Source organism: Patella vulgata, chromosome 3, assembly GCF_932274485.2.
Source record: "Patella vulgata chromosome 3, xgPatVulg1.2, whole genome shotgun sequence".
Lineage (NCBI taxonomy): Eukaryota > Metazoa > Mollusca > Gastropoda > Patellidae > Patella > Patella vulgata.
Window position 1 is genome coordinate 12,236,307 of NC_065881.2, and position 20,616 is coordinate 12,256,922.

General features: G+C 35.5%; 1 protein-coding gene across 4 annotated transcripts in view; it reads left to right on the forward strand.

Moving 5' to 3' along the window:
* Positions 1 to 607: 607 nt before the first annotated feature.
* LOC126816226 (exocyst complex component 6B) overlaps positions 608 to 20,616 on the forward strand; it is a 39,694-nt gene continuing 19,685 nt past the window's right edge. For 2 of the 4 annotated variants that reach the window (XM_056099527.1, XM_056099529.1), the window contains exons 1-11: positions 608 to 799; positions 3,964 to 4,129; positions 4,878 to 5,016; positions 5,904 to 5,949; positions 6,624 to 6,828; positions 7,471 to 7,611; positions 8,306 to 8,374; positions 8,872 to 8,955; positions 9,686 to 9,732; positions 13,479 to 13,599; positions 17,885 to 17,923. In XM_056099527.1, the coding sequence (XP_055955502.1) occupies positions 633 to 799; positions 3,964 to 4,129; positions 4,878 to 5,016; positions 5,904 to 5,949; positions 6,624 to 6,828; positions 7,471 to 7,611; positions 8,306 to 8,374; positions 8,872 to 8,955; positions 9,686 to 9,732; positions 13,479 to 13,599; positions 17,885 to 17,923 (1,224 nt within the window). In that variant the 5' untranslated portion in view covers positions 608 to 632. The remainder of the gene's footprint in view (positions 800 to 3,963; positions 4,130 to 4,877; positions 5,017 to 5,903; positions 5,950 to 6,623; positions 6,829 to 7,470; positions 7,612 to 8,305; positions 8,375 to 8,871; positions 8,956 to 9,685; positions 9,733 to 13,478; positions 13,600 to 17,884; positions 17,924 to 20,616) is intronic. The other 2 variants (XM_056099528.1, XM_056099530.1) reach the window with 1 other exon arrangement.

A 20,616-nucleotide genomic window follows, 5' to 3' on the forward strand; every position in this document is an offset into this window, starting at 1 on the left:
TAGTGCCCGAAATCTAATAAAACACTATTTTTACTTTTAATCAAATACCGCGAATTTGTAGCCTACTAAACTGACTATTTTCTCCTTGGACGATTCTGCCTTGTGCAACATTTCTGAGGCACCGTCTGATCTGTTCATTGGAATTCAGGGCGGCATAGGATGGGATATCGGTTGCAAAACCATTGGGCCGCTATGAAGTTGTTTAAATTAACGCATTTTGGCGGTTAAATTTTCAAAACTTTTCTCGAGGGGAGGTGGGCGACGTACCTGTACACCGCGACTACCGTCCTTGCCGCGACCGCGGCACCGTGGGCTAAACGACTTGTTGATTGTTCGGACTTCAGGTCAGCCACCTAAGTTTAATTTGGCCCTTTAATTTGAAGGTTTTTATAGAGCGGGTGGGGTGACCTGACGACAGTGACACTTTCACTGATCGTAAAAAAATGTTTTCTGTTGCAGCATATTGAATGCTTAACAAAAAATCGTGCATTTATTATTACATCAGTGACACGAAACGAGGACAATAAATTGAGTTTTATTCCCAATACCGGGGTACGAAAATTAGTCTACAGGATTATCAATAACTTTTCGTCTGCAAGGTGGGCGATAGTACGCATGCGCGTCAAAATGGGATGATGGCGGAAGCTACACCCAAAGGAAATGTTGCAGGTGATTGGAAATTATTAGGCGATAAAGTGCAGGATGCTAATACACTACGACAAGAGGCTGTCAGCGCACAGCATGATCATCTTATTACTGAGATCGAAACGTCTGAAGGGCCGCTAGCAACGACCTTGAGGTATAAAACATGGCTTCACTTTACTTGCTAGAAATGTCATATTCACACCTCCTTTGAAATTGATAGATGGAGTAGATTTAGAAATGTTATCATTCATCATTTCAAAATAGCACTGTTGACAGTTCTGTTTAATTGTTTGTGGTTAAAAATTGCAAAAGAACTCCATGACATTCAAATGGAAAACTAGAGCAGATTTATTTTTATGTTCACATGATAGCCAGTAAAATCTAAAACATTCTGGACTGAGAACCTGTGGCAGTCCGGTGGGTGGGTCAAAATAGATGGTTGACTAACACTGTTTATTTTATGTCCATACTATAATAATTACGCACATTACATGTAACGGTTACTAATGGATGTCAGTTCTTTTCGGCAAGACTTTGCCATAACGCACATAGACTATAGTCATATGTAGGGCTGCAACGATTCATCGATGAATCGATGAACCGCGATAGTTTAAAAATCCACGATGCATGATACAATCAATGTCCGTATCGCGATTCGTTATCCAAATTAAAAAAAAAATAGACTGACATTCTGTCGTTTAAATATCCTAACGAGGAATGCCTAAATAAGTCTATGAGTAAAATAACTTTTTTTACTTTCAGCGAGTACGTGTTAACTCGCTTTCGGCACGTGAATAATTCGAGACTTTCAGCTATTTCGTCAAGAATAAAAAAAAATATCAGTCTGGATAAGCAAGTCAGGCATGAAATTAGGTTACTTGCAAATTACACACTTGAATAATATGCGGAAAAAACATACAACATATTATTATAAATACGTCAGTAATATGCGATTTGTAATAAGACTACTGTGCAAGAATGGTGATAGGTGCATACAATGATCAGCACAATTATCTTTTCTATATTTTCAGTGTATAATAATATTTTGACATTCAAATTTCGTATTGTTATTTTCTTTGCCATTCTCTCATCTACGACTGACCTGACAACTAGAAAGCTTTCCATTGGCTGAAATTGTTGTAGCAATACGAGCCAGCCATTGAATTGATTCAGCAACAGAATATTTTTAATAATAATTCATTCTTCAACAAATTCAGGTCGTACGGGCGACAAAAATAATGTAGAAATTGAAAATCCCTCTGCCAAGTATAAGTCACAAGTATGGGAGTTTTTTGGATTTCCCGTAAATTATGACAAGAATGGAATTCGTTCAGTGGACCGAGAAAACTGCATCGCGATATTAATCGTATCGTGGGGTATGAATCGTGATGCGCATCGTATCGTGGCCTGGTGTATCGTTGCAGCCCTAGTCATATGTATTCTGTGTCGCTCTGGTCTGCATCTAAATAATAGGGCCTTTCTCTTTCCTTCTCCATTTCATGTCCCATATTTTAATTTATAATATATGATATATAGCACTGGCCGACATGGACGATACATGAATAGCCCCAATTACCATTAGACCATATATTTGCTTAGGTACAAGAAGCATGCTAAAGCATTAGGGAGTGTCTATTTTGCCAGCACCGGCAAAACTTCCGTTTACGCTATTTTGCCATTACTTCCGTTCGACATGCGCTGTTGTGCGATTCTTGATATATTCCACCATTTTGACTACTCCGTCTTTCAAGTTCGGCGCAGAAGCACGATTTTACGGGAAAAACAAAAACCACTAACAGTCTTAGTACTTAAATTAAAAACCAAAATCCGCAGAAATGCGCCCTTGACCAAAATAGAATAATATTCTAAATGCTTTTCTACAATTTACATTTATTATCTTATTTTCTTTTAAAAGTTTCTACCATAGAAATTCAAAAATGGCTATTTCGTCCCTTTATAAGAAACGGAGAAAGAAGTAATGTTACACAAAAGACGAATAGAACTGTTGGGTTAGGGTTCGGGTTTTGGTTATGGGTTAATGTCAGACGGCAAAGTAGCCCACAAGTTGAAATAGCCGGTATCATTGCCAAAGCGAAAACTGCTAAGTCCAGGAATAAGAGAACTGCGCATGTCAAACGGAAGTGAAAATGAACCAATCCGAGTGCGACTGCTGGCAAAATAGACACTGCCAAAACATAAATAAATCTGCATGTGTTTGGTTTTAACTGCGATTGGTTCCCTTTCTTTTTACATGGCTAACTCTACTCATTTTATTTATTAATGCTTTATTAATGCCTTTAGTTTAACATATATTTTATATGATATATACTATTATCTATAAATATAGCTACTCAACTCCGCATAACTGCAGATATTGTCAGCCAAGTAACAAACTGTGTTTTTCAATGACTAGACCGACCATATACCATGTACATAAACCTTAACTATTATTTGCGCTTGTTTGACAAATTATATCATTACAAGAAAGACACTTTATATTATTTACAACATCTAAATGTCCTGTATTTACAATGTATGAGTCATACCTGTAACTACAGTTATCATGTAATTAGTCAGGTACGTTCTACAGTATACAACTATAAATACATGTACAATGTACATATCCCTGTCAATTGTTGTTAAATAGTATATACATGTTCATGTAGACTTTTTGCAGCAAACAAATTATAATGGTACAATATAGTTTTCTAACACTTAACACAAACACAGTCTTATTAAGATAAAACTAATAACAACTTTATTTAGAAAGTTTTTCAAATTACATACATGTACATAGGCCATGAGGGCTGTCTGACATTTTGCCTGTGGTAGAACGTATTAACTCTATTTTGTTTTATTCTATTATTATACATTAGTCAGTGCTTTAAGATTTTGTCTGTAGTCCAATCACATGCCCATTATCTAATATGGAAGTCACTGTGGCTCAGTGAGTAGGGTGCTGGTTCCCTAAGCAGGTGGTTTCTCAGTGAGTAGAGTGCTGGCTCACTAAGCAGGTGGTCCTGCTTCAATCCCAGATTTGCTGAGAAAGTTCCTCTGGATTTGCCAGCGTGGTTGGCCCTTGTCAGTGGAGTGCAGGACAGAGCTTAGGAGGGTCTGGCAATGAAATGAAATGGGGTTTAATGTCCTACTATTCTGCTCTTGTAAAAATATTTGTTATGATCCAATGTGCACATGTTAACCGTTACCTACCTAACACCTCCCAGTTTCCTGTAAGGAACAAACAAAACAGATGTTCTTTTAAATACATGTACTTGTATACATGTAAGTAGTTAATAATGTTTATTTTATTTTTTTTAGAGCTGTTTATGATGGAGCAGAATTGGAGAAGTTTGGGAATAAATTGGATTCTAGAATCAAATCACATGACAAGGAGATTGAGCGGATGTGCAATTACCATTATCAGGGTTTTATTGATTCCATCAGAGAATTACAACAAGTCAGCGGGGATGCTGCCAAATTAAAGGTTTGTCTATATACTACTACTGGGTATGGCTACTGCAGTCACGATGCAATGAGTATTGCGATTCAGTTGCTATGATATGATTCGTATCATGATTCATAATCAGGTCAATATCTACCAATAAAACAACAGGATAAATGAATAATTGATATTTTTATACTTGCCAATGATGTCGAAGGAACAAAACTGTTTTATATCACGATATGTTACTGCAGTATATTGTTTATTATACAATTTCTACTATTACTGCAATATATTATGTATTTATATAATATCAACTATTACTGCAGTATGTTATGTATTATACAATTTCAACTATTACTGCAGTATATTATGTATTATATAATTTCTAATATTGCAGTTTATTATGTATTATATAATTTCAACTATCACTGCAGTATATTATGTATTATATAATTTCTAATACTGTAGTTTATTATATATTATATAATTTCAACTATTACTGCAGTATATAATGTATTATATAATTTCAACTATTACTGCAGTATGTTATGTATTATATAATTTCAACTATTACTGCAGTATATTATGTATTATATAATTTCTAATACTGCAGTTTATTATGTATTAAATAATTTCAACTACATGTATTACTGCAGTATATTATGTATTATATAATTCCAACTATTTTACTGCAGTATATAATTTCAACTATTAATTACTGTAGTATATTATGTATTAATATAATTTTAACTATTACTGCAGTATATTATGTATTATATAATTTCAGGATGATATAGGAAATGTTGATAAAGAATTACAGAAATCGTGTCAACCATTGTTAGCAAAAGGTGAAAAACTTGTCAAATGTCGTCTGGTTCAAAAAAATATAACGTCTGCCATAGAAAACCTTTCATTATGTCTGCCAGGTAATTGTTATTCCATCCTTTCAAATTAAATATTATTATGTACATGTGAGAGCTAAATCTACCTATTGCAAGTCTTTCTTTTCGCTTCAAATGTTCTAAAAATTCTTATTTAAACATTTATTCACATGACAAACCTGTGGGTGTTAAACTCCATCTCAACATCATAGCTATTCTCCAGATTCACAGGTTTCCTCCCACTGCGAGACCTGCGACAGGACAATTTACCCAAATACCACCCATATGTTAGTTCCAAAACAACCTCTCTCTCTCTCTTTCTCTCTCTCTCTCTCTCTCTCTTACTTTTTAGAAGTTACTTGGATTTATTGATTTTTATACTTCCCTGGAAAAAAAAATGACTTACAAGGGGGCGTGATTTTGATTATTGAGTCTTCTTATTCGGTAAACTAGAACTGATTGATATAAATGTAAAACTAGGAAACAAGGGATCATCGGTAACACTCCCTTCAAAGAGCAGCAGGGGCTGGAACAGGCCAATAAGTCTTTGTAGCTGGTGAATCAAAGGATGATGCTGACTGAGAGAGTGGAAATAAAAGGATATTTTAAAATCGCCACTGTGCAAAAATAAAGCTTTAGGTAGAAATATGAGGTGGTTTATTCATCTTCATAAAGTTTCGGATCAAAAGACCTGTTATGAAATGAGTGATAGAACTAGTAAACATTGTATGATATTAATAGTAAAAACTAGTAAACATTGTATGATATTAATAGTAAAAACTAGTAAACATTGTATGATATTAAAAGTAAAACTAGTAAACATTGTATGATATAAATAGTAAAACTAGTAAACATTGCATGGTATTAATAGTAAAACTAGTAAAACTAGTATGGTATTAATATGTTTTATGATTAATTTATATATTTTACAGTTTTAGAAATGTATGGAAAATTAAAAGAACAAATGAAAACAAAAAGGTTAGTATTATTTATCTATCAAAAGTTTGCTTCAGATCCCTCTTAAATCCCTCAATCAACACGTACCAAATGCTCCCTAAGTCATTCGAGCGGTACACAAGTCGCCAGGTTGCCAGTTAATAATGCCCTTTTGTTCTGTGGTTATCGGCCCCATGGGTGTTGCTCAGGGAATCCAGTAATTTTCTAGTGCTTTACATATATACCAGATTTTATATAAAATAACTAACTTGTTTTCGTGCATCTTTAAAATAGCAGCCAAAATCTTGCATCCCCCTAAAAATTGGTTTTTCTGTTATGGGAGCCATGTTGGCTCAGTGAATAAAACTTTAGCTTGCTAACCTGAATGTCCCATGTTCGATCCCATGCATTGGCTGAGAAAGTTCATCAGGATTTACTGGCTTGGTTCCCCCTTGTTTCTGGTGTAGGACAGAGGGCCTGGCAAGGGACAAAGTACAGTCGTTTGGATGATACGAAAAACAGAGGTCCCCCGTGTACACATTGGTGTGCACGTAGGAGAACCCTTGGCAATTGGAATTCAATATAAGAGTAGCGCCAATGTCCGGGCATAATTTCCCTCATATAGTAGCACACGGTATAGCATATGCTTGTGTTCATTAGACCAGTCAGAGTAGGACATTGAACCCAATTTCATTTATTTTGTTTTTTTGTTTCAGATATTATCCAGCCTTAAAGACATTAGAACAGCTTGAACACACCTACCTACCGCGAGTTATGAGTCACTGGTTTTCACAAACAATGTCAGACGCCATTCCGAAATTACGGGAACGAATCAAAGAGGCCTCGATGTCAGAATTAAAAGATTTCTTAGAAAGTATTCGAAAAAATTCGGCAAAAATAGGAGAGGTTGCCATGAAACATGTAAGTAAATTTTTTGTCAAGTTGGAATGGAATGGCAGACATACACTTCCTGGGAGCCACGACATTTGAGTGATTAGGGGCACTGGACTCAATTAGAATGTCCTATGGTGATGGATATGGCGCAGACTCACTAACCAGTAGGTTTTCGACTCAATCACCGTGTTTGTCTAGAAAGTTCCTGCTGAGGATTTTCCAACCTGATTTCCAACCTGGTGTAGGACAAAAGTCCGGGCCAGAATGGATGACTAAAAAAAAAAAGGAGGCCTCAAGTATGGTTAGATCTATTTGATAAGCCTAACTTTAAGTTTGGTCAAAGGTCACAAGATGTAAACAGCGCTAGAGCTAATTCCAACCCTAACCCTGGACCAAGTCCTAATGCTTACCCTAACCCTGACCTACAGTCTTGCCAACAATCAAGTGCCCTAACCTCATTTACATCTCAGCGAAACTTCAGCTGGTCTTAACAAATAAATTTAGCCCCCGTATACCATTAAGTTAGCTGTAGCACTGCTATCTGGGTAAAATTTCACTCATAACACTCTGTATGACGTATGCCCGTCGTCATTAGCCCAGTCGGAGCAGAACAGTAGAATGTTAAACACCATTTCATTTTCTGTTACATGATAATGTTAATTGTTTTAGGCTGCTGAACAGAATAACATGGATCCAACTATAGCCAAGAAAAAGATAAAGAAAAAACGTGCCCCACCTCCACCCAATCCATTTACTGGTGAAATAGATCATATGCCTGAAGCTGTTCGAGATGATTCCGGCGATGAAGAGGTAAAATTTTATATTACCATATGTTTGGCATAATATAGCTCGGTTGGAGCTGACATGCCACCATTTCTTCTTTCATCAAGTCACTTCTATTGCACTCCAAGTCATTAATTATTTCCTGACAAGGAAAGCTGTCTAGTCCTTCGGATGAGAAAAAAAACCGAGGTCCCGTTAATATATTGGAATGCACGTAAAAGAACCCCTGGCTGTTGGAATTGGATATAAGAGTAGGCGATAGTGCCGCTGCCCGGGCAAAATTTCCCTCATAGCACACTGTATGGCGTATGCCCGTCTTCATTAGCCCAGTATAGGAGCAGAACAGTAGGACGTTAAACACCATTTCATTTCATTTCATTAATTATTTATATGAATTTACACTGTAACTCGGTATCATTTAATCTTGTGTATCTAACATTAATTTCTTTCACATTCATTCAATATCAAACCTTTTTTCAAAACTTTGTATCGTAAAAAATCATCCAAAATCATCTAATTTGTACTTTTGTCCAGTTTAAAGTAGGACATTAAGAAAACTAGGACATTAAACCCCATACGGTTAATGGTTTTCATTAAAGATTAGGATAAATGAAAAGTGTGAGACAACTTTTTAGGATGTTTTTTTGTTTATACAAATAATCAGAATGAAATGTTGATATAAAATGAGACATAAATATGTTTTTTTATGTTTTTTTTACAGGAATTAAGTGCCCAAGATCTGATAGATTTTTCTCCTGTTTATCGGTGTCTACATATCTACTCAGTTCTGGTATGTACATGCATGTAGCCTCACTAAAATCATAGTGGAAATTGAGAGCCTAATTTTTAGAGACGACAGAGCAGATTAATTAATTGTGGCCTGTGTTTTTTCAATTCCTCCCATGTCCGACTAAAGGCAAAAACCAAACCAAACACTGTGTAGCCTCACGGGAGTGGTATTTTTTTTAAAAGTGACAATTTACTGTTAAGAAGAGCAATGTACATGCTCGTTTCGAGACTAACATATGTAACAAATGGGTCTTTAGGACCAGGGAAGGCAGACGGCCCTACTCCTTGTCATGCACTAACATAGCAAGGCCCGACAAATTTGATTTTCATGCGTGAATAGATGTTTATTTTGGTAAATGCAGATCTTGCATGAGTTTTGCGTGTGCATGCAACTCCGGTAACCATTTCAACATTGATAGATCAAATCATGTGTCAATAACTTACTAGGTTTCAAATATAAAAAAAAAAAATTCATTTTGTTTAAATATATCTTTTTAGGGTGATCGAGAAAAATTTGAAAATTATTATCGAACACAGCGTTGGAAACAAGCCAGATTGTCTTTAAATCCCCCACCAAATATGGTATGTATTATTTTACAAAAATTCTTCTCTACAAGTGGGGAACCACGTGGCTAAGTGGAGGTCGCGTGTTCGATCCCTGCATTGGCCGAGAAAGTTCATCGGGATTTTCCGACGTGGTTTCCCCTTGTCAGTGGTGCAGGATGGAAGGTCTAACAAGGACAGCTGTCTAGTCGTTCGGATGGTGCGAAAAACTAGGGTCCCGTGTACTTATTTGCATGCACATAAAAGGTCCCTTGGCAGTTGGAATTCAATATAAGAGTAGGCCATAGTTGAGCTGCCCGGGCAAAATTTCCCTCATAGCACACTGTATGGTGTATGCCCGTCTTCATTAGCCCAGTCGGAGCAAAACAGTAGGACGTTAAACCCCATTTCATTTCATTTCATTTCTTCACTACAATATTGATGAAGGAGTTTCTGCAGGTTGAGGGAGTAAGTCGCTGGTTAGCTAATTAAGTAAGTGTTCTCGGGTTCGTTTCAGATTTTTGACTAAGAAAGTTTGGCATGTTACAAAAATCTGAGTGCACATAAAAGAATCCTTGACAGTTGGAATTTGAAATAAAAGTTGGCCATAGCGCCGCTGCCTGAGCCAAAACTTTCTGAATGGAGGTTTTGTTTTAAACCCCATTTCATTTCATTTTATAAGACTGATGGTGTCACGAACTAGCTGCTCAGAGAAACCATCCTTTGAATTTTATTTAATGATATTTTAACGGTAATTTTTTATTTCCAGCATGAAAGTATTGATGCCTATAGAAAATACTTCCATGATATTGTAGGGTAAGATTTTTTTATTTATTTCTATATTTTTATAGCTATGTGTGAACTCTCCGAATTGTCTAATATGTGGGCTTTAGATCATAAGGTCTGTCAGTGAATCAAGTGGCGATGTTTCGATTCCATGCTTGTAGGTAAGGAGTAGGTTTACGACCTCATAGGTTTCCTCCCCCTACTAAAGACATCTACACCCAATCAAATTATTGAAATAAATTAAACCGTATGTTAGTCCCAAAATGACCTAAATAAACCCATTTTCTTTCCCCCTTAAATGATATGTAGTAGGATGATAAACCCCATTTCATTCATTCACTAATCGTAATAAACATTATTTTTATTTGTTTAAATATTTTATGGTTTTCATGGGTAGTTTTTATGATCTATTTCCTAGCATTTCTAGCTTAAACATACATTATGCAAGAGCTAAATCTGCCTATTTCAGGTCTTTCTTTAGGCCTGAAATGTTATCTAAATTATTAATTAGACATTAATTAACTTACCCAGACTATAATCAACTCTTCGATGGCATCGGATTTCTCCGATATTAAATAGATTAGAACAGTTCAGCCATAAGCTGAAAATGGAGGAGTGAGACTTAGCTTTGAACAACCAGTACAGTGTTTGAAATTATTGCACACGTCTGTCAAACTTTCAAAGGCTAATATCTTCGCTCGCAGTAGAGTAATTTGAATGAAATTTTCAAATTATTCATTTTACATTATCTATTTTCGAACTGTTATAGCAAGAATGGCTAGCTCTTTATCTAAATCTTACATAATGTATCTTTAATTACTGAGTAAAGTTCTTGAAAATAATGCCTAAATTTCTGTGTTGAATTTTGTCAACAGAAATTAATTTTGTGTGTCTAGCACTAATTTCTTTCGCATTCATTTAATATCAAATCTTTGTTTAAAAATTCATAAAAATCGTTTAAAATCACTAAACATCATCTAATTTGTACTTGTCTCCAATTCAAAGCTGACCATTCAATTTTGATAATGAGTGTCTAATTTACAAGCGTTTAATTTCTCGATTATTGATGTATAGTGATTCATTTTTGAACAGTGATGAGGAAATTAAATGCTTGTAAATTGGACACTCATTAGCAAAATTAATCAGTCAGCTTGAAACTGGACACAAGTACAAATGAGATGATATGGGGTGATTTTGAATCATTTTTACAAATTTTTAAACAAAGATTTGATATTAAAGGAGCTAAGTCGCTAATATTTGGGACCTAGAAATTGACACAAATGGGTCGCAACGCATACAATAATGTAATATGAATGTATATAAATTGATTTACATTCAAACGTTTCTGTTTTTACTGTAATTTTTAATCAGTTAGGTTCGGCGAAATACGCCAGTATTCTCAATCAAATTTCAATCTCTAGCGTCTGGTTATTCCAGTCTATGCCAATATTATTTATTGGGCTTGCTCTCCAGATAAGAATATAGCGTCACCGTTTGACATGACTTGTGGAATATGCCTAGCCTCGTTTTTCGAGGGAACCACAGTGGCTAGGTGGGTAAGGCGCTGGCTCGCTAGCCTAGAGGTCGGGTGTTTGATCCCTGCATTGGCAGAGAAAGTTCATCCCGATTTTCCGACATGGTTTCCCCTTGTCAGTGATGCAGGACGGAGGGCCTGACAAGGACAGCTGTCTAGTCATTCAGATGAGGCGAAAAACCGAGGTCCCGTGTAAACATTGGAATGCACGTAAAAGATCCCTTGGCAGTTGGAATTCGATATAAGAGTAGGCAATAGTGCCGCTGCCCAGGCGTATGCCCGTCTTCATTAGCCCAGTATAGGAGCAGAACAGTATGACGTTAAACTCCATTTCATTTCATTTCGTTTTTCGAGTCCCTTATTACAAATAGCGCTGAAACGCATTATGGTACACGAATCGTGTACCAATTGTAAAATGTTTATTTTGTCTTAAATATTGGATATCAGAAGGTCATCTTTTCCCGGTAAAATCACAACATCAATGTTGATTTAAACCAACAAATAAATCGTGTTTTCAATGTCGAAGATTTTGGATGATATTGAGTTAGAGACTTAGCTACTTTAAACGAATGTGAAAGAAATTAGTGCTAGATACACAAAATTAAATGACACCCAGATTACAGTGTTTGTATTAGCTATTTCCCACCATTTTTAGCTTAAATACTCTACTAATAGAATTTCCAAGAAAACTTATTGTTTTTTGGGTTTTTTTTCGTTTCCATGGATACAAGACAAACCATAGCCTATAGTCAAAAATTCACCAGTGGCTTTTTTGGACTTGCTATTAGTATTGTTCATGCCAAATATAAAGATAATCCATGCAGGCATAACTGAGAAAATTTGACTTTTATTGTCATTGGCACCCTTTATTATACTTTTAGGCCAAGTTTGGAACATAATTGGTAAATAAAATTGGTATTTTTTTTTGGTTATTAATATGTAGTTTACCACCCAAAATAACAAAAATTGTCATATCTTATCAAGAAAATTACAGTGCTAGCTTTAAAATCTGCATTTTAGACTGCTCAACGCCCTTAAATACTGAATAAGGTCCTTGAAAATAATACAGAAATTTCAATGTTGGAGTATGTCTAGAAAAGCATTCCAAGACGTGAGTTACAGGGTCTGGGAAATGAGAGAAAAAAGTTTAGGGTCGACAGTTTTAGCTTTAAAAAATTAGGTTGGTCGCCGTCGGGTAATCGTAAAGGCATGTATTTATCTTATTTTGGCCTTGTCTTTAAACGAGAACAGTATGAAACCCCATTTACATTTGATGTATGAGAATTTATAAAATACAGTCAGTGATTTAGGTTAGTAAAAGGATTAACTGTCTGAAGTTACACAACAAGGTCATACCAATAAACAAGGTCATATCAATATGTTAGACCATTCTAGGTCGATGTGTTTTACATCAATAGATTGCGTGTACATATTAAATTTTAAAAGTTTGAATTTATTTGCTGGGAGACACACACCTGTAACCCAAGAGCCACAATATTTGTTTAATCTCTGCATTTTAAGTGTTTGTTAGTTGATCTGTCAACCTTGATGCTCCTCTTGGGTAAATATTTATGTCGATCAATAAAATAAAATTAATAATTTATATGTCAAGGATATGGATAGTTGTGCATCAACATCATCACTCCTTTCTGTCATCAAAATTTTCTCCCAAGTCCTCCAGTTTTCTTCCACTGCTTATTTTAAGACCCATAAACACAAGTGAATGATAGAAATAAAATTGTACCATATGTTAGTCAAAAAATGACGTAGTTTGTGTCAAGTGGACATTAAAGTAGCTAAGTCTCTAACTCAATATCATCAAAAATCTTCGACATTGAAAACACGAATTAATTGTCAATTCAAATCAACATTGGTCTTGTGATCTTACAGTACAGGGAAAAGATGGGCTTCTGATATCCAATATTCAAGACAAAATAAACATTTTACCATTGGTACACGAATCGTGTACCATAATGCGTTTCACCGCCATTTGGAACAAGGGACTCAAAGAACAGGGCTAGACATATTCCACAAGTCATGTCAAATGGTGACGCTATATTCTTATCTGGAGAGCTTGTGCAATAAATACCATTGGTGTAGACTGGACAAAACCAGACGCTTAAGATTGCAGTTCACATTAGCGATTTAGCTCCTTTAAGTTATTTAAATACCGTGAAATACCTTGTCACAGAGTCTGAGAAGTATCCATTAAATTGCAGCACAATTCATCTTTTTCTTACAGTTTTTTTGTTGTTGAAGATCATATCTACCACACTAGTCAGGGACTGGTTAATCGAGCCTACATAGATGAATTATGGGAAAAGGCAGTAGAAAAAATGGTAGCTACACTTCGATCGAGTGCAGTAAGTATTTCACAATTTATGCTTTTTACATTCTAAGGGCTGTAAAATGGTCCAGAAATTTGTCATTTCAATTGAATCAAATATTTAAAGACCACTGGCCTCCATGCTGTTACACGCTGGCCTCTTTCTCTGTTAATTTTACCTCTAATAAATCAACATTGGGGGTACTTGATTGAACGTTCCGGAATTGAATTCTCTCAATCCCAAAAATAGTTGCAATCGAGTGAAAACAGGTATTTCGGGCTACAACACATGCATCGACTGGATAAGTAAATATCTCAACCAACCATGCAGTCGAAACATATTTGTTGTGTTTAATTACGTTACGATTCTACTCACACCACCTCCGGAGTCGGGACTGAAACAACTGTGACAGGACTGAATTCCGAGTCACTCGATTGCAATTCTGTCATTTCGGGACGTTCTGGACTGTGAATCGAGCATCCCCATAGAAAATAGGAACCAAGGGAAGATAACTTACTAGCCACACCAATGTTAAAGATGCATATTTAAGAGCCAAATCTGCCTATTACAGGTCATTTTTCGGGCTTCAAATGTTATATACATGTAAATTCACATGACAACCCCATAATCAACTCTCTAGACCATTGGATGGCTTAGATATTGAGTTGATTAGAAAATGTTTGCCATATCTTTAAACCTTATTATGGACACCACTCAAGAAGACGGTCGATAGAAAGACAACCCCATAATCAACTCTCTAGGCTATCGGATGGCTTAGATATTGAGTTGATTAGAAAATGTTTGCCATATCTTTTAACGTTACCATGTCCACCACTCAAGAAGACGTTTGATAGAAAGACTGAAAATCAAGACTTTGTTTATTATGGTGGCAATGGTATGTGACAATCAAGACTTCATCAAGACTTTGTTTATTATAGTGGCAATGGTACTTGACATTCGAGACTATTCAGTCTATATTGTTTTTATCATTTTTCATACATGTAAACCCAAAGCACCCTAATGGTATAATTGTTGTGTTTAGAATCTCTTTTCACTTTTCACGGAACTTTATTTTTCAGTTTGACGAGCCAGTAAGATTTCTAGAATCGTTTTTTTTTTTTAAATCATGTCAAACCCATTGTTTGTCTCTCCTTTCCACTCACTTGACATTCGTTCAAAATTTCTGGACGCTACATTTCATTAGAAATATGTTTGAATTATTGTAAATACAGTGAAGTCTAACTAGACTGACAATTTGGGGTTGTGTGGCACAGCGCTTTAGATCGTAAGTTCTAGTGCTGGCATGATGTATCATTGAATCGATGTATCGTGATTCACCTTCTCCCAATTTGCGTATTGAATCACAAGAGGCTGCATTGATGTGTCACGATCCTTTTTTATGTTTTTTTTTTGGGAGGGGGGGGGTTGGATGGCCGAATGGTTAGCATGGTTTCGATTCCCCGGTTGTATGTAACGAGGAGTAGGGTCGTCTGTCCAGCCTCTTAGGTTTTCTCCAGGTCCTCCGGTTTCCTCCCACTGCTAAAGACCCCTATGCGGAAGCGAATTATTGAAATAAAATGGAACCATATGTTAGTCCCGAAATGACTTGGTTTGTGTCAAGTGGACTTTAAACCGCATTTCTCTTTCTCTCCATCTTCACCAAAACATCTTCATAATTCAACGAGTGTCGATTTATAGAGATTTCACTGTTATTTACGATAAAACACCACACTTCTCTGTTTTGTCGTAGAATGATCAGAAATTTTGAACGACTTCTGCCAAAAAAATGCACAAATGCTACATGTATGAAAAACTCTTTCCAAAATGCCTTCATCTAAACTTTTGTGATATTCATGTCAACTCATGTTTGCGTGTTACTTTCAGCTTTTTATGAATTTGTTCCTTCATTGTTTCAGCTTTCAAATCAAATGTTCCTGTATCTTATATTACACTGTAACTAGGTTATCGTTTAATCTTGCGTATGTAGCATTAATTTCTTTCACATTCGTTCAATATCAAATCTTTGTGTGAACAGTGATCGAGAAATTAAACATTTGTAAACTGGACATTCATTATCAAAATTGAATGGTCAGTTTTAAACTGAACAAAAGTACAAATTAGATGATTTTTGGTGCTTTTTACGAATTTTCAAGCGGAGATTTAATATTGAATGAATGTTAAAGAAATTAATGCTAAATACACAAGATAAAACAATACCCAGATTACAGTGTTATATGTTAATTTTTGTCTCGTCAGTATTGTGGCCGTGTTTTTTATTCCAATTCATTGTTTCATTTTCTAATTGAAAACTTGTTTTAAGAGGTACATACAAGTTATAAAATGATAAACATGTTATTATAATTAGGAACACGATTACTGTTTTAATTAGAGCAATGTTTTTGTTGCGTTATGCTCTCAGCCTCAATGAAACGTCGCTTTAATTAAAGTAGTTATTGTATTCAATATTATACAATTGTCTTTATTCGTATATCAATTGCTAAATACTACTCAAAGAAATTATAAAATAAGTTAAAATATTCCCCTATATTTAAACCATATTGTATTTTTTTTGTAAGTTTGTGTGGACAATGCAATCCATGTTTGTAGGTATATATGAAAGTTAAGTTCCGAGTTAGTTCAAATCGTTTAAATATTTTTATTATTTCTGTTTTAATTTTTATTGATTTTGTTACAATACGTTTTGATTTCTAATCATATTTCGGTAAATCTCAGAATCTTTGATTTACTTTTTGTCCAAAATGAATCAAAAACAAAGTATTTACAAAAAGGCAGCCCCATGTATTCTGAGGTTTTTAGTACAAGGTGTCAATTATTTCACGTTCTGCCCCCCCCCCCCCCCAAAAAAAAGAGTCATTGTTCATTAAATTTACCGATTTACAAGATATCTAGAACAACTCCCAAGATGGCATTTAACTTTGACCCTGTTTAAAATTGCACATGGGGAATTAACCTCTCAGGGGAGGTAACAACATCACAGTATGTAATAGACATGGATTCAGACCACATTATTTTTGCTATAGCAAGCCTGAATATAAGGCACCTGTCAAAAATATTGTCCGACACAAATTAAGGCTTTTGGGCTATGTCAGTCACAAATCCTCTGGTACTTGTCATGTCAAAATATCCAGTACATATACATACACTCTTGTGTCTGCTATTTTGTCTGGCTTAGATTTTGTTTTCATCAGTGTTTTTAAGGCGATTTTATTGAAGACTTATTAGCCAAAGTGATTTGCATTCGATCAGTTTTCATCTTTAACATTCTTCTAATTCAAATTAATCCTAATCAAAGGATTTATCAACACCGATTTCTGAAGCGATTACCTCAAATCTCTAAATCACTTCCAAGATGTGATTTGACGATTTGATTGGGTGTTCGCGTGTTTTGTTTGGGGTTTTTTTTCAACTTTGTCCAACCACAAGAATTGTTTACAGTTAATCGACATATTTAACGAACTTACCAAAGTACTTTGAAATCGACTATACTGTCACATGACATCTCCACTAAATTCAAATCGATTTGGCAAGTCGATAAAAAAGCCTTATATGTCAGGCACAATGTTCAAAATGTCAGGTGTAAGTTCATTAATATCATCAGAATACAACTTAGAATAATTATTTCTATACCTGAATCAGAGAAAGTTGTAAAGATATGATTATAAACTCTTGATTATGTTTATAGGGCCAATCCCGATAATATTTTGGAGAATAAAGCTGCTTAATTTTGTGATAAAATCCCTTAAAATCCTCTATCTTAGATACATTTTCAAACAACTTAAACTCGTCAGTCTTCATCTGGAAATGGAGACCCTTGTCCCAAGCTGTATTATGTGGTGTTTGGAAAAAAACAGACTTTTATTTTATAAAAATAATGTGTAGGTGAAATTTACCTTTAGTTATCCAGTACAGCAGATGGGTCATTCACTGTATAGACCTCGAAAGGACTGGGAATCGATTATTGGGTAACCCAACGAAAAAATTGACCCGAAGTCTTAAAAGGGTTATTTGTCTGAATAAGCGGTTTTGACGTTCATATCCAAACAACTCAATATTTTGAGCTGAAATTTTGAGACAAGATAAATACACCATTCCTCTATATTTTGGCACTTAAATTTCTTCCGTACTCGGACTTGTATTTTTGAGTTATTGTTCAAATCGGGATAGTCCCTTTAAACATCCAATAAGTTAAAAAAAAAAAACAAATGTTAATGCATTTTATGAAACATTAACCTCATCTCCCAGCATATAATATTGCTCTCCCATTATCCATTTATCCTCATCACATATTTTTTCCATCCAGGCCAAATTTGTCCTAGCCACGCTTAATTCTACAACTCAGGTATTTCCATATAAAGTATTTATATACAATTTACAGTGTCTAATCCTCACAGGTCGTGCTCCTTAGAGATGCACTACACCAGTCATATAAACATATATCTATCTTTTATAAATGTTGTTCTAATATTACTATTATTAATTCAAATATAACTTCTGTTTAATCCTATTTCAATAGGGGGGGTTGGATAGCTGAATGGTTAGCGTATGCGCGCTGTATCATAAAGTCTGTCATTGAGTCGACTGGCGTGGTTTCGAATCCCCAGTTGTATGTGGCAAGGAGTAGGGTCGCCTGTCAAACCTCGTGGGTTTTCTCTGGGTCCTCCGGTTTCCTCCCACTGCTAAAGACCCCTACGCGCAAGCAAATTATGTAAATGAAATTAAACCATATGTTAGTCCCGAAATGACCTAGTTTGTGTCGAGTGGACGTTAAACCCCATTTCTCCTCCTCTCCTATTTCAATAGTTTAATATGTAGTACATCGTACATGTATATATTGCCCCGTGACAACAACATCTTGTATGTGCCATGTTGTGTGCGCCCTCATGGCCACGGCATTGCATTTGTCCATGACAACAAAATCACATGTGCCCCTTGTGACAACAACAAAGAACAATTGTTTGTATCACTTTCAATTTATTCAATGCTAGAAACAACAAATTGTTACAGTTTCTCAATGTTTTGAAGCGAAACTTCAATTTAGTTAAAAACGTACAAGAAAATAAACTGATAATAATTTGTATAACTGACGGCAAACACACAATTCTCATTTGAATTTGAAGGAAAGATTTTACTTTGAACTGTGTTGACAAGACAATAAGCTCCTTTCCATACTGTGAAGCTTATAGATAACCTTTCAGGGGAGTTAACATTACAGCGTAGTAGACTCGGAGTCAGACCATATCCGGGTGTTGTTCTGTTAGTTTGTCCTGGCATAGATCTACAATGTAAGCATACACATGTGGATATCCTCTCAGGGGAGGTAACAACATCACAGCATGTAAATAGAAATATACACATAAGATACGGAGTCAGACCACATTAGCTGTTTGTTTTGTTAGTTTATCCTATCACAGATTGGAGCCATGGTGGCTCATTTAGTGAATGCTGTCGGTCACTTGTTCACTCCTGGTGTTGGCCGAGAAAGGCCCTGAGGATTTTCTGGCGTGGTTTCCCTCTGTGGTTCTGGACGGAGGGCCTGACAAATAGTGTCTAGTCATGCGTATGGGGGCAAAAAAAAAAACCAAGTTTGTAAAAAAAAACCAGTTAGAATTTGAAAAAGAGTAGGCCCTAGTGCCTAGGTTAAGAGCAAAATTTCACACATAGCACACTGCATACTGCATAGCATATGCCTGTCTTCATTCGGTCAGTCGGAGCAGAAATTATTTTATTTCTTATCACAGACTTACAATCCTTCATTTTATATATTTTTGATGCCTTCACTGTAAGAGAATAACTAATTAAGAATATGCATGATTTAAATTAACAATCTGTTAATACTAAAATAATAATTATACATCTAATTGCATGAATGCATGTAATTAACAATTAAACAAAACATGTTAATTTATATTTAATTAATGAAAAAAAAAAAAATTTATATCATGAACATTGTATGTATGACTACACATTCTATCCCATTCCTGTACTGTACAAGGACCGTACATTACTCTGCCCATTATGATTGGCCAATGTTCAACAGATCATCGAACTGTGATTGGTCAGCATTCCACAGATCATCCCACTGTGATTGGCCAATACTTACAGATCATTGACTGTGATTGGTCAGTATTCCACAGATCATCAAACTGTGATTGGTCAGTATTCCACAGATCATCACAGAATCCCTCATTTGAATTTTTTAAGGGGAGGAATCTGTCCTTGCCCTGTTCGCAAAGATCAGCAAATGCTGATATCAGAATAGGTAAAATGTGTTCATACTAAATACAGCCATGTTTAGGGGCAGTCGCAAAATTTCAACGCTTGCTTCCGAACGAACAACCCGTGGAACGATACCACGATACAACCCTTTGAAGGGGGGGGGGGCGGTCAAGTGATTTAACACATGCACGTAAAATCACAAGACCTGTCTCATTGAGTCAAGTGGTGTAGGGTCACCTGTCCAATTTCGTGGGTGTTATCCAGGTCCTCCAGTTTCCTCGCACTGCTAAAAAACCCTACGCGCAAGGAAATTATTGAAATAAAGTTGAACCATATGTTGTTTGTCCCGAAATGATCTCGTTTGTGTCGAGTAGCAGTTAAACCCTCCCTCTCTCTCTCTCTCTCTCTCTCTCTCACCTGACCTCACTTCAAAATCTATCTTTTCTTAATCCATGGGCGTAGGTGGGTGGGGGGTGGGGGTGGTATCTAGATCTATCCGCGGGTAATCTGTTTGGATGGATATGTTGAAATTTTGCGACAGTCCCTCAATTAAACAAAGTTTATTCATTTTTATTCAACAATTTATAATTAATTGTTTTCTATTTTAGAATATTTTAAATGTAAACAGCTGATTTATTTCTACAACTGATAATATTTTCTGATTTGTTGATACTAAATTAATATAAATACAACTTCTGTCAGAGTGATAGCATGTAGTATCTCTTTATCTTTGTTACAAAACCAAAATAATCATGCATTTAATTTTTAACAGTGTTTTGAGTCACTTGTTATAAGAAATAATATATTCATTAATTC